This window comes from Hemicordylus capensis, chromosome 4, assembly GCF_027244095.1.
Source record: "Hemicordylus capensis ecotype Gifberg chromosome 4, rHemCap1.1.pri, whole genome shotgun sequence".
In the NCBI taxonomy this organism is placed as follows: Eukaryota; Metazoa; Chordata; class Lepidosauria; order Squamata; family Cordylidae; genus Hemicordylus; species Hemicordylus capensis.
Window position 1 is genome coordinate 238,985,411 of NC_069660.1, and position 14,459 is coordinate 238,999,869.

At 44.0% G+C, this 14,459-nt stretch overlaps 1 protein-coding gene across 2 annotated transcripts in view; it reads right to left on the bottom strand.

The window, feature by feature from the left end:
- Positions 1-14,459, bottom strand: part of NDUFV2 (NADH:ubiquinone oxidoreductase core subunit V2) — a 28,278-nt gene that overhangs the window by 13,349 nt on the left and 470 nt on the right. For both annotated transcript variants that reach the window (XM_053244096.1, XM_053244097.1), the window contains exon 2: positions 10,998-11,063. In XM_053244096.1, coding sequence (XP_053100071.1) covers positions 10,998-11,063 — 66 coding nt within the window. The remainder of the gene's footprint in view (positions 1-10,997; positions 11,064-14,459) is intronic.

Consider the following 14,459-nt stretch of genomic DNA (forward strand, 5'->3'; position numbering starts at 1 on the left):
TGGAAGTGAAATATTGCTTCTTACAGTTTAATGAGGCACAGCAAATTAGATAAAGATACTTAAAGGACTAGAACACTTAAGATATTATGGCTGTAATCCTGCATAATTTAGTATAAATTTCATAAAAAGTCAGAAGGAAATTGCTATCGTTGTATGCAGGACTACTACTTTGGATTGTAAAAGTGAAACTCAAGGCAAGCAGGGTGGGCTAAAACAAAGTTATACCAACTTTTAGAATGGTCCTATAAGATTTATTCTTAAACTTCTACTTAAAGAACTTTTATTCCAAAAACGTAGGCATTGTGATACCCTTACACAAAGATAGCAACTGAATCAACAGCTCCAGTGACATCTGATTTAAACTATATGCACAATATTATTTAGTAAGTGTTGCTTAGAACAATATCATCATCCCTGCCTACCTATTAAAACGGCATAATTCAAATAGCATCTGCAAAAATACACACACCGGAAAATATCTCCCTCTTCTAAGGTTCCTCTGGATAGGATTATGTCCAATTTGCATCAAAGTTCCTGATCAATATCCTTCACAAAGCACTGCAGTGTGACCATTTGCTTTCAACTAAAGAAAGGAAGACCTAAGACCTACAATGTTGGTAGCTTGCAAATTTCCCAACAGTACAATACAGAGTGTAGATGCAGTACCTGTCTTAAGTTCTACTGAGTCAGATAGTTTTTTGCTGCTGTATATACCAATAATTGTAACATGTTTTGCAGATTTAAACTTTTGGGTCAGTGATCTGATACCATGATCCTACAGCAGACATTAGGGTTCCAGAAATAGCTATTTCATCAAACCAAATGCATCATCTGTTATTCATCAAAAGCATCACCAGAGTCAGTTTATATTTTCAGTAAGCACAAAGCATTTGTGTTGGCCTCAGGCCTAGATGAGAAATTCAGCAGACTAATTCTTCACTCATTGGACTAGGACACTTCCATACTGTCCTACTAGCTAGAAATGTTTAGTGTACTGAGTTCATAAAGACATGGGATATTTTGCCATTCTTGTTACTCTCAAAATAGTTTAATATTATTAAATGCACTTTTGTGCAGACTGCTCAATGCACTAATTGTCATTGCCATGAACTACCGTTTATCTTGAAGCATTAATTAAGTTATTCTCTTCATAAGCTGGAACATTATTTGGTTCCATACTTATACTATGCAGGCTTCCTAATTTGATGGTTGCACTGTGAACAAGAAATAAACAAGAAGCTTGTGAAGAGCCAATGAATGCTTGGAAATAAGCCAATAAGGTAACTTGAATGTTTTAATGGACACGATAGACCAATGACATTAATCTCAGTTGAAATCAAAGTGAAGCATATTCCATTTGAGAAGAGAAAAATAACTTTTTGTGTTCACTGTTCTGCAACTCCATATTCTACTAGGTCAATGAAGTTAAGTGCCATGTGGTGTTTTTTCCACCACCCTCTCGTAATATTGTTTAAAAATTTTGTTTTTACTAATACCAATTAGTAAAATTGGTATTAGTAAATCTCCATTGCCAATCTCCAATTGGCAATGGACAGAGGAAGTGTGACTCTGCTGGTCCTCTTGGATCTCTCAGCGGCTTTCGATACTATCGGCCATAGTATCCTTCTGGAACGTCTGAGGGAGTTGGGGGTGGGAGGCACTGTTTTACAATGGTTCCGCTCCTACCTCTCGGACAGATTCCAGATGGTGTCGATTGGAGATTGTTGCTCTTCAAAATCTGAGCTTAAGTATGGTGTCCCTCAAGGCTCCATACTCTCTCCAATGCTTTTTAACATCTACATGAAACCGCTGGGAGAGATCATCAGGGGATTTGGAGCTGGGTGTTACCAGTATGCTGATGACACCCAGATCTACTTCTACATGTCAACTTCTTCAGGAGCTGGCATATCCTCCCTAAATGCCTGCCTGGAAGCAGTAATGGGCTGGATGAGGGAGAATAAACTGAAGCTGAATCCAGATAAGACGGAGGTACTTATTGTGCGGGGTCGGAACTCTATAGACGATGTTGATCTGCCTGTTCTAGATGGGGTCACACTTCCCCAAAAGGAACAGGTTCGCAGTCTGGGAGTACTTCTGGATCAACGTCTCTCCTTGGTTTCTCAGGTTGAGGCGGTGGCCAGGGGTGCTTTCTATAAGCTCCGGCTGATACGCCAGCTGCGCCCGTTTCTTGAGATCAATGACCTCAAAACAGTGGTACATTTGTTGGTAACCTCCAGACTGGACTTCTGTAATGCGCTCTACGTGGGGCTGCCTTTGTACATAGTCCGGAAACTTCAGTTGGTTCAGAATGCGGCAGCCAGGTTGGTCTCTGGGTCATCTCGGAGAGACCACATTACTCCTTTGTTGATGGAGTTACACTGGCTGCCAAAAGGTTTCTGGGCAAAATACAAAGTGCTAGTTATAACTTATAAAGCCCTAAACAGCTTAGGCCCTGGGTATTTAAGAGAGAGTCTTCTTCGCTATGAGCCCCACCGGCCGTTGAGGTCACTTGAGGAGGTCCGTCTCCAGTTGCCACCAACTTGTTTGGTGGCTACACAGAGACAGGCCTTCTTGGCTGCTGCCCCGAGATTGTGGAATGCGCTCCCTGCTGAGATACGATCCTCCCCATCTCTCGCAATTTTCAGAAAACACCTGAAAACACACCTCTTCAACCAGGCTTTTTCAGCTTTTTAAAACTTGTTTTTAAATAGTTCTGAATATTTAATTGTTTTATGATGTTTTTAATTGTTAATTATTGTTTTATGTTTTATAATTTTTGTTTTAATGATTAATTGATTTTAATGGTGTTTTAATGTAAACCGCCCTGAGCCTTTTGAAAGGGCGGTATAAAAGTTTTAATACATAGATAGATAAATAAATAAATAAATAAATAAATAAATAAATAAATAAATAAATAAATAAAAATATTAAGGTATCTACAATCCCTAATGCACTCCTCAATATCTCTACAATTTTGTACCCCAAGGATATAATTTGATACAAGTACTCAAAAGATAAGTTGATATAAATTACTGTATCGATCCAGTTTTGGGGTAACAAGTGCCCGGGTTACTCAAGCACTTAAAAAAAAACCTGAGCACTGCATTAAGTATGACACCAACTGCAACATAAAAAAATCAACACCTTATTTTCTATGCAACGTTTTGTGGAAAAGAGTAAAACAACAAAGAAGGCACTGAGGTATATGTTACCCCACAGTATTAATGGCATTACTAGTACAGAAACTATTTTGGGGCATAACCGCATCCCTTTTAAATATGAACACTCATTAAAATATGAAAAGACGTTATAACATGAACTGTAACAAGCAGTAACAAAACTTGCCCATACTAAATTTTTTAAACACAAGCAGCACAATTAACCAGCACATGAATTCTGAAATGGGGTACAATCTACCCCAGTTCCTTCCGAGGGATAAGACAATGTGTCAAGAGTTGAAGTCAGGTGAGGCAAATGGTGTAATTATGATTCTGATTTAATGACCTGTGGTCAGTAGAGCCTACACGTACACAATGCACTTCATGCCTAAGTGAAGAATTATATAATTTCCATGTCACTTTCAGAGCTGATGTCAGAACGTTCTTGATTAAATGACTCTCCCACTTCATCATGCTCATCAGTTCTTTCAGAGTCCATTTTACTGTCTTCATCCATTACCTCCTCAAATCCTTCAGATGCAGTCAGGTCCTGAACCCCTTCAAATCTGATTCAGAAGTGTCCTTTGCAAATATCTTTCTAAGCTGCTCTGCCATGCTTGCTCTGCTTGTCAGAAGCCAATGAGGAGTATATATGACGAATATTTATATACCACTTTTCAACAAAAAGTTTCCAAAGTGGTTTAGATAGACAGACAGATAGATAGAACAGCTGCCTGTCCCCAAAGTGCTCACAATCTAAAAAAGAAACATAAGAGAGAGACCAGCAACAGCCACTAAGGGATGCTGTGCTGGGGATGGATGGGCAAGTTGCTCTCCCCCTGCTCAATAAAAAGAATTACCACTTTTAAATGGTGCCTCTTTGATTAGTTGGCAGGAGCTTTGTTCAGAGTATGGGAGATGGGACCAGCACACCTGTGTTTATGTTCGATTTGCCGTTAAGATATGCTTCTGTTTCTCTGGAGATACACATTCCTGTTTCCCTAGGGAAACAGATTGGTATCCTCCTCCCAGAGCATCCTAACCAGATGGCCATGGTGATTTCAATAGCTTTTTGGATTGTAGATTGTTTCTTCAATCCTCCCAGACATTTTGTCCAAAGGCAATCTTTATGTAAAGAAGTTATGAGGGTAACCTGATGGCCGTTCATTTTGTGAGATGCCAGAAAGTTTATCTCCTACTGACATATATTAATTTGGGTTCCTTGTGCAGGTTTGTGGATGCAGCAGGATTGGATATACCCCCAATGCTTGATTGGTTAACACAAAATCTGCAAAGAGGCATTTAAATAACCAGTTTCAACAGTTCACAAGGAATATTCTGTTTCCATATATGCATATACACCCCGCCCCCACCAACACTATATTAATATCTGGATAACAAGTTGTCCTAGTAAGAATTAATCTGCCTACTTTCCTTTCCCTACAACGGGACAAAATTAGGTCTCGATCGGATAGGCAGTTCAAAAGTTAGCCCACTTGCACCTCAAACTTTCATATGTCTGCCATCTTGAACTGGCACAAATGGCATCATAAACGATGAGTTTGGAGTCTCCCTTGTCCATGTTCGCTGAAACCATGCAGGGCTTCTTGGAACGTGCGCTGCCCCAGCAGGAAGCTGCAAGGGGTGGCAGAGAGCAGGTAAGGACCTGTTCTCCTCTTTCTTAAAGCTCCCAGGGCCCCGCTCCTGAAATGTGCTCAAACCACAGTTCATGCACATCCCCATTTTATTTATCAACCAAAATTTGTACACTGCCCCGAACTTTTGTCTCTGAGCGGTTTACAGCGACACAAAACAGGTTAAAACGCAGGAAATTAAAACCTTTTAAAAATTTTAAGCCGGAGTCAGATTAAAAAGCTTGGGTGAAGAGGTAAGTCTTCAACTGCTTTTTAAAAATTATCAGAGATGGGGAGGCTCGTATTTCAGTAGGGAGCGCATTCCACAGTCTCGGGGCAGCAACAGAGAAGGTCCATCCCCATGTACCTCTCTGGATGATCTCAATGGGCAATGGGGCTCATAATGAAGACAATGTCCTCTTAAATACTCAGGGCCTAAGCCATTTAGGCCTTTATAGGTTACTAGTTAATTTTGGCCCGTTGAACAACGGGCCCTAGTAACGGCTCTCCTGTCCCCCCGCTGCCATTCCCCCTCCCTCCCTCATTAAGGGCCAAATCGGCCCAGCCACTTGCCCCCACAGCTTCCGCCGCCGACCAACGCCCGCCCGCCCACCCAGCTGCCGATACCTCCTTGCCCCCGGAACACGTCCTCCGCTTGATCCGCTGCTCAATTAACAGAAGGAGAGAGGTGCTCGCATGCAGAGCTCCACTCTCTTTAAAGTCTCTTCCCGAACTGGCGGTTTGGGCGGCAAGGACGCAAAGCGCCAGTTCGGGAACAGACTTTAAAGAGAGTGGAGCTCTGCATGCGAGCACCTCTCTCCTTCTGTTAATTGAGCAGCGGATCAAGCGGAGGACGTGTTCCGGGGGCAAGGAGGTATCGGCAGCTGGGTGGGCGGGCGGTTGGTCGGCGGCGGAAGCTGCGGGGGCAAGTGGCTGGGCCGATTTGGCCCTTAATGGGGGGGGGGTCAGCTGGGAGGGAGGGTTGGCGGCGTCGGCTGCGGGTGCCTTTTAAAAAATATTTAAGTGGCCTCCGCTCCGCCCCCGGCCTCCGTCTCTTTTGGCCGAGGCAGCGGCTCTGCCGCTGCCTCGCCCAGTTTACCCCGGCTCCGGTTTTCCAGCTTCTTCGGGGCAGCCGCTTCTGGCCGCCCAAGATGGCTGCCGGGTACCGGCGAGCGTGTCTCCCTTGCCCTGTTCTGTGCCTGCGCGAAGCGCAGGCGCAGAACAGGGCAGGGAGGCACGGACACACGCTTGGTGTCCGTCCACGGACGGACACCAAGCGTTTTATTAGAGAGGATTAGCTTAACCCATGCAGAGCATTTGCACGCTAGTACTTGACTGCTCCCTTCACCTCCTGCCACAGTCCCCCTCACCTCAGAGATCTCTCCACCCTCACCTGAGCCGCACTCCTACTCCTCCTCTTCCATCCCGTTGCTTCCATCCCCCTCACCTCTCTTGGTCACTCCTCCATCCCTTTATTTATTACATTTATTTATTTAAAATATTTATACCCTGCCCCTCCAGTGCACTACTGCTCGGGGCAAAACATCTGTGTGTGGGCAAAACTGCTCGGGGCAAAACATCAGTGGTCCATCCATTCATCTTTGTGAATGGATGGACCAGGAGGGCATTTTAGAACAGGAACAAGCAGGGTTCAGACCAGGTAGGTCAGTGTTGGACCACTGCATTGTGTTGCAACATTTAATCGAAAAATATGTGCATATAAGGAAAACCCCACTTTATGCTGCTTTCATTGATTTTCAGATGGCATTTGACTCTATTTCAAGAGGCATTCTTTGGGCAAAACTGTTTCAAACATCAATTGACAGGAGGCTATTGTTATTAATTCATAGACTTCATGAAAACTCAACTCTCTGTGTACGCCTTGATTACATGGGTCATCTCTCAAAGAAAATGCCCACAAAAAAGGGTGTCAGACAGGGCTGCATATTATCCCCTTTTTAATTTAATTTCTATGTGAATGGCTTAATCCAGCGGCTACAAGGTACGGATACACATGCCCCCAAACTGGCTGATAAATATCTATCGATTCTTATGTACGCCGATGATGCGGTGATCCTGTCCCAAACCAGAATAGGTTTAAAGAAAGCTCTGGGAGTGCTGGCCGATTACTGTAAAGAAACACAGCTAGTAATAAATTACACCAAAACAAAGATTCTCCGTTTTAGTACAAAAAATCGTAGCTTCAACTGGTCAATTAATGGCCGTAGAATAGACCAGGTAAAGCAATTTAAATACCTAGGGGTAGTTTTTCAGTTCAATGGCCATAAAACTGCCCATATCAGATCTGTTGTAGATAAGGCCAAACGCAGTATTACAGCTATACTGAGATTTTTTTGGTCTCTGGGGGGACATTACATTCCAGCTGCCATTAAACTTTACACGGCCAAAGTAGTCCCTCAACTTCTTTATGGGACACAATTGGGGTCATATTCTAACTTTAACGAACTTGAAAAAATCCAAAAAGGTTTTTTGAGAATGCTATTTGGCGTACCTAATTGTGTGCCCAATGTGGCAGTCCGCCTGGAGGTGGGCCTACTCAAATTGGAATCCAGGGCATGGCTAATAAGAATATTTTACTGGATTAAACTCCATCTTTATCCGACGGGATTAATTCCTAAATTCTTATCGGTTGAGCCACAATCATCCTTGAGTAGGAAGGTAACAAACTTAGTCAGAGTGGACTATCTCCTGCCCTACTGCTGGAGGCTGGTGAAAACACAGCCCGTAGACTGGTGAGACAGAGATTGATAGACATAGATTTACAAACTGAGAAGGCCAGCTTACCGCTTTTCTACAAATCAATCTATGCTAAGGCGGATCTTACTCCGGCAGCATACTTATTTACAATCACCTTAAGTAAATTTAGATGGGCCTTCTCTAGCGCTAGGTTTAACGTTTTCCCATCGGCTTTACTGTACGGGAAATACACAAAATTACCCTATGAAGAAAGGAAATGTCCTTGCGATCAGGCGATTGAAACTATGGCCCACATTTTACTGAAATGCCCTATATATCAGGGCATATAGTAAGGCATCAACTAATTGGTCCATTATTAAAAGATCTGAATGGAAAAGACAACGACCCGGTGGTAACGTACTTATTAGAAGACAAGGATATATCAACTTCTGCCGCAGTAGCCAAGTTTTGTTATCTGGCCTCAAGATTACGGCCCTCAAAGGAATAGAGTCTCTGAGGCTTCTGGGAAGCTACAATATGCATATGTACTCCATTTTAAGTGATTAACTGGTTTTTATTTAATGTTTTAAATTTGCTGAAAGTATGTTTTGTTTTCTCTTTTTGTAAATGTAAATGTGTTGTAGCATTTGGTCAAAGACCATAAATAAATACTACTACTGCTCAGGGCGGCTCACAACAATACGATAAATACAATAAACGTAATATAATTAACTAAATTAAACAAAAAAGTTGTCAGATTAAAAACCACAATCATTATTAGGTTCAAATTAAAGGTTATTTTAAAAGCTAAAAACTGAAAATTATAAAAAGCTAAAGAACCTACCAGATTTTTAATATATATATATATATATATACACACACACACACACACGCACATATACATACACATACACACACACTCCTTGAAAACACGTCTCCTTGAAAAGGTGTGTTTTAAGATTTTTTTTTTAAACACTGAAGGAGGGAGCATGGTGAAGCTCTTCAGGGAGGGTGCGCCAAAGCCGAGGGGCCACAACGAAAAAGGCCCTGTCTCTAGTCCCCACCAACTGGATCTTTACTCCATCTCCCTCACCCCTCTTGGACACAGCTGCAGCGTTGCTGGCACCTACTGGCCAAGTTGCAGCCTCCTACCCCCAGAGATCTCCCCACCCTCTCCTGAGCCTTGCTCCTCCCCACAAGAGCAGCAGCAGCAACGGTTGTCTGAGCCATTCCTTACTGCCACCACCGCCATGGCCGCTCATTCCTTTCAGGCCGCTGACAGGCCCGGGCCTGTCCCTTGCCTGCCTGCCTCCCTCTGGCAATGGTCTCGGTAGCCCCAAACAGCAGCAGTGGTTGATTGGGCCCTTTCTTGCTGCTGCCGCCGCCACCATTACCACTCATTCCCCTCAGGCCATTGACAGGCTCGGGCCCGTCCCTTGCCCTTCCATCTTTCTCTCATCCCCTCCCTTCTTTCTCTCTCTTTCTCTCTCCTCCACATGCTCTTCCCCTCTGTCTTTCCCCCCTCCCTTCTCTCTTCCCCTCTTCCTGAGTTAATAGGTCTTGTTCATCTTGTTTCCTAATCTAATTCACAAAATGGCAGCCTCCTTCTCCTGAAGGGGCTCTTTCCTCCCTCACGACCACTCTCTTCGCAGACCCCTGCCCACTATCCTTTTATATATATAGATTCATCTCCTCTAAGAACATCTTCCAACCAGTAACAGTTGCATTCCAACTGACCTTAACCATCACACTCCTCCTCCCTATCTGAATATGGAATCCCCACTGCCCAATCACCACAGTGCCACAGGCTCCTCCTCCCTATCTGCATATGGAATCCCCACTGCCCAATCATGGTGCTTCTGTTCTCACAAGCTTCTCCTCCCTATCTGCATATGGAATCCCCACTGCCCAATCAGGTGCTTCTGCTTGTGAATTCTCACGAGAGCTGCCATGCATGGGATTAACCATGGGTATGTCTTAGAGCAGTGTTTCTCAATGTTTTTGGAGTCATGGACCGGTACATTATTCATGCACCGTTTCCTGGACCAGCAGTTAGTAAGGGGGTCGCCCCCCCTCACCCCAACCCCACCCCTGGGCACCTCTCAATAAACAATTTTGGGCAGTTCTCCAGAGCTCATTTCCAGGCAGCCCTCTGCTAGATAATGTTCATTTCAAAGGAATGAAATGAATGTTATCCAGCAGCAAGGGCTGCCTGGAAATGAGCTCCGGAGAGCTCCCGGTCGCCCCTACTGGCCCAAAAATATGGTTTTTTGGGGGGAGGGTGATTTTTATTAGTGATACCTCACGGACTGGGACCAGTCCACGGACCGGTGGTTGAGAAACACTGTCTTAGAGAATTATATATAGAGAAGATCTATAGAAGATAACCAGCACTTTGTATTTTGCCCAGAAACCTATCGGCAGCCAGTGTATCTCTTTCAACACAGGAATAATGTGGTCTCTCTGAGACGACCCAGAGACCAAGCTGGCTGCTGCATTCTATACCAACTGCAGTTTCTGGATTATGTATAAAGACAGCGCCGTGTAGCGCGCATTGCAGAAGTCAAGTCTGAAGGTTACCAGCATATGTACCACCGTTCTAAGGTGGTTCATCTCACGAAATGCACGCAAATGGTTTATCAGCCGAAGCTGACAGAAAGCACCTCTGGCCACTGCTTCAATCTGAGATACTAGGGAGAGGTGTGGATCCAGAAGCACTCCCAGACTGCGTACCTGTTCCTTTTGGGGAAGTGTGACCCCCATTTAGAACAGGCAGATCAAAATAGTCTCTGGAGTTCTGACCCCACACAATAAGTACATTAATCCCTCGTCAACAGTGGGAGTTCTGTTCCTTGATACCCTTGCGGTTGGCGAATTCACGGTTGACGAGGCACAGCAATGCATGGGAAACAAGGGGTTAGGGGGATTGTGGTTGGAAAAGACAAGAAAAAATAATAAAAAAATAGAAAAACCACCCCCTGACCCCCAGAAATGATCCCCCAAACCTACCAAATTTGAAAAAAATGTTGCCAAACCACAGTTATTCGGGTCACGGTCAGCAAGGGTGGACACAATTTCCCATTCACAGATACTCAGATCTGCATTTGAGAAATCCGCAATTGGCAAAGGACGACTGTACCTCCATCTTATCTAGATTCAGTTTATTATCCCTCATCTAGCCCATTGCTGCCTCCATGCAGGCATTTAGGAAGGTTATGCCTTCTTCTGATGACGCTGATATGGAGAAATAGATCTGAGTGTCATCAGCATACTGATAACACACCACTTCCATACTAATACAAATGCATCACATTACTATCAGATCCATATTAATACCAAGGCATCACACAAAAATGCATCCATGTAACCTTACCTTTGCTGAGAAAATATTTTTAATATTACTGCATAAAAGAAGAATAACCTAACTGAAAGATTCAATATAAATTTAAAAACCACACTTTGAACTGTCACTTACATTTGTTTTAGTTTTATGTACAAAATTACTCACCACAAACAAAGCTCCTCCACCACCATTGCATGAAGTTGTCGTATGAAAACATCGGATCTGTTTAATCTACAAACAACATTTTAAGTTAAACATGTAAATATAGGAGGTAAACTTTTCTTCTCCCCCTATAGTTTATGTTTATGTACAACACATAATCAAAGAGGGAGGGAGGGTTATTCTACTACTGTTACTACCACATATATTTATACACTGCTTTTCAACAAAAGTTCTCAAAGCTTTTTACAAAGAAAAAATAATAAATTCATAGCTAATACCAGGGAAATCTTTATTTAACCAACTGTATCAAGTTCCAGGTCTGTTTTTCCACCTCCTGCTCCTTAATTTATATTACCTAGGTAGGAGAGGTAAAGTTAAGTTGTGCCGTCGAGTCAGTGTCTACTCCTGGCAATCACAGAGCCAGGTGGTTTTCTTTAGTAGAATACAGGTGGGATTTATCATTGCCATCTTCCACTCAGTATGAGATGATGCCTTTCAGCATCTTCCTATATCGCTGCTGCCTGATATAGCTGTTTCCCATAGTCTGGGAAATATACCAGCGGAGATAACTGGCAACCTCTTGCTCCCTAGGCAAGTTACTTCTAGGGATTTGAATGAACCTGTTTGGAGGCCTTTTACAGGCCTCAGAACAGGTTCGAACACTGGCCTGTTCGAACATTTGGCGGGGGTGGGACTTTAAGGGAGTGGGATGATGGCGCACTTACCCCTCCCCCGCCGGTGCTGGAGTTCTGTAAAATCCTTCGGGGCAGCAGCATACCTCCCTGCCGCCCCATCCGCCAGAAGTGGCCGGAAGTACCGGGCGCGCGCTCGCATGTCTAGTACTTCCGGTCACTTCCAGCTGGAGAGGGGAAGGGGCCCGGGAGGTATGCTGCCTCCCGGAGGGATTTCTCAGAACTACAGCACCGGTGGGGGAAAAGCAAGAGGAGCAGTAAGTGCACCCTCCCCACCCTTAAAGTCCTACCCCCGTCACTCCTTCGAGCCACCCCTGCCCGGTTCTGTGCACATCCCTAGTTATTTCCTCAAAGCAAGTGGAAGTTAATAGCCTAGGTATACTCAATCTTTGACCTTTCCCTGATAAGATTTGTTATAAATGCCTCTTTCCCACAGGAACTTTAATAGAGAAACCACAGCATGTCTACCTATGTATTCAGTTTTCAGTGCCTTTGTAAAAAATTAAAGCTACAACATATTTATTTTCACTGAAGCAGTTTGTGCAGTAAAGAGGTTCTTAAAATTGTTTTTGAGATTCTTGGGACCCCAACTACAGATGATAAGATCAATTATCGTCTTTAAAATGTGATATGCATCCCTTGGGGAGCAATTTTAAAATGGTGTTTAATATTACATTTAACACTAATTCAAATCCCATTAGATAGAACAGTCCCACCTATTTCAGAATAATCACTTCCAAATAATGTGTTTAAGAGCACTAATCTCAACAAAAATACTGTTGAGTTGTCCTCTCACAGCACAGGCACAGAGCCAAAAGGCCACTCTTCTAAAGGAATGTCACTTGAACCCCAACTACATTATCTTTGCTAAGTTGCAGACCTCAAACTCATTATTTTCTATAACGATAATATAAATAATCCATCCCAGATTATTTCAAGGTTATTTCATTTTATTATTTCAAATAAAAACTAGAAAACACTTTGAAAGCTTAAAAAGTGTTTACGAAAACTGCAGTTACACAACATAACAAGTCTCACACAACATAAACACGTACACTAGGAAAATGCTATCTACATCATGATATTCCGTGCAAGACTTATCAGAGATAATAGGCTGGCTGCAACTTTACTATTAATGAGGTTGGGTGAGGTGAGGCAGCAGACTGTCCACCAGCTGCCTTGCTGCATCCCCCAAATCCCACTTGGTGGCAGTGGCAGCATATCCATCACCTCCCCCACTGCCTTCCCACTAACCTCTGGGCCGCTTCCTGACTTTCTGTTTCCTACCATCTGCCTTAAAAAAAAAAAGGGGGGGGGAGGAGGGTGAGACAAGGGGCAGGAGTGGTGGCAGTAGTTGCCATCACCACAACTATGTAAGGTGAAACTGCAATGTAAGGGCTAAGACTGGGAAGGGAATTCGCATGTAGCCACTCTGCACCACAGGGATAGGAAAGAAGAGCAAAAGTGGGGAGGGTCTGGTGTGCAGTGCACTCTGTATGCCGTGTGTAGAGGGGATCACCACACTGCCTCAGGTGTCCGGGGGGCTTGGGCTGGACCCAAGTAGTTCTAAGTATCTCTCGTGGAAGGGAAAACAATAATATGAAACAAGTCGCAAAGGTATTCCTAATTTAGAATTCAATAGGTTTAAACAGAAGCTACTCCTCTGCTGTCAGAGAACAAAAACCAGAACAAGCTGCTGTCATTTGATTCATGAGTGTATGGGTGCACATGCATATATGTGTACTGCTAACTTGGCAAAGAGGCACCTTTTAATGTGGTGATTCTCTTTATTTAGCAGGGGGAGAGTACCTGGCCCTATCCACCTCCAGCACAGTACCTCCAGTGATTGTTGCTGGTGTCTATCTTATGTTTCTTTTCAGATTGTGAGCCCTTTGGGGACAGGGTTCCATCTTATTTGTTTATTTCTCTGGGTAAACCGCCCTGAGCCATTTTTGGAAGGGCGGTATAGAAATCAAATAAATAATTAAAATAATGATGATAATAATAATACTTGGAACCTAGATCTGTGGACAAAAACGGGAAACCAGAACATGCCCTGGGCAAATCCAATACCAAGAGGAAGATGGAACAGATGGAAAGTACTGCCCCCCAAAATCCCCTCCCTCTCCCCACCACAGAACATCTCTCCTGGAAGTCCAGAACCCTGGTGGATTGGACCAGAAATTCATCTCGTGTTGGATGCCGTTTCCCCAGTGGGCTGCTTACAAGCAGGACATGAGGGCAACACCCTTCCTCTCTTGCCTGCTCCTAGCACGGGCTATTCAGAGGCATGATGCTGTCTTTGGACCTGGAAATCCTGCACAGTTATCATGGCCTTGACAGGCCCATCCAAAGACAAGTCACCGTCAAATATTTCTAAAAGGTCATCTCGCGGCCAGACTAGCGGCGACAGCAGCAGACCTGTGTGCGTTTCACTCAAACACCTGTCCCCAAACACCTAAGCAGCAGGGAGGTCGATTTAAAATGTCTCACAGGCCGGCTACAACCCAGCTTTTGCGTTTGTTTTCCCCGGTGTTTCTCCGAAAACCAAACGTTAGTCCTTGCTGAGGGAAAAACAACCGGGACGCAGCAACCGTAGGGCGAAAAGCTCAGGCCAGGGGAGAGTTCAGCTGCCCACACGCTGCTTTCAATTCTTTGCGCGCTTGTGGGAAAGCGGGGCATCAATCCATCCACCCCGCCATCTGACCAAATCAGAGTTGGGTCTCTGGTTGTCACTATATAGCTCGATTCTCACAGGATGGCAACCGGGACG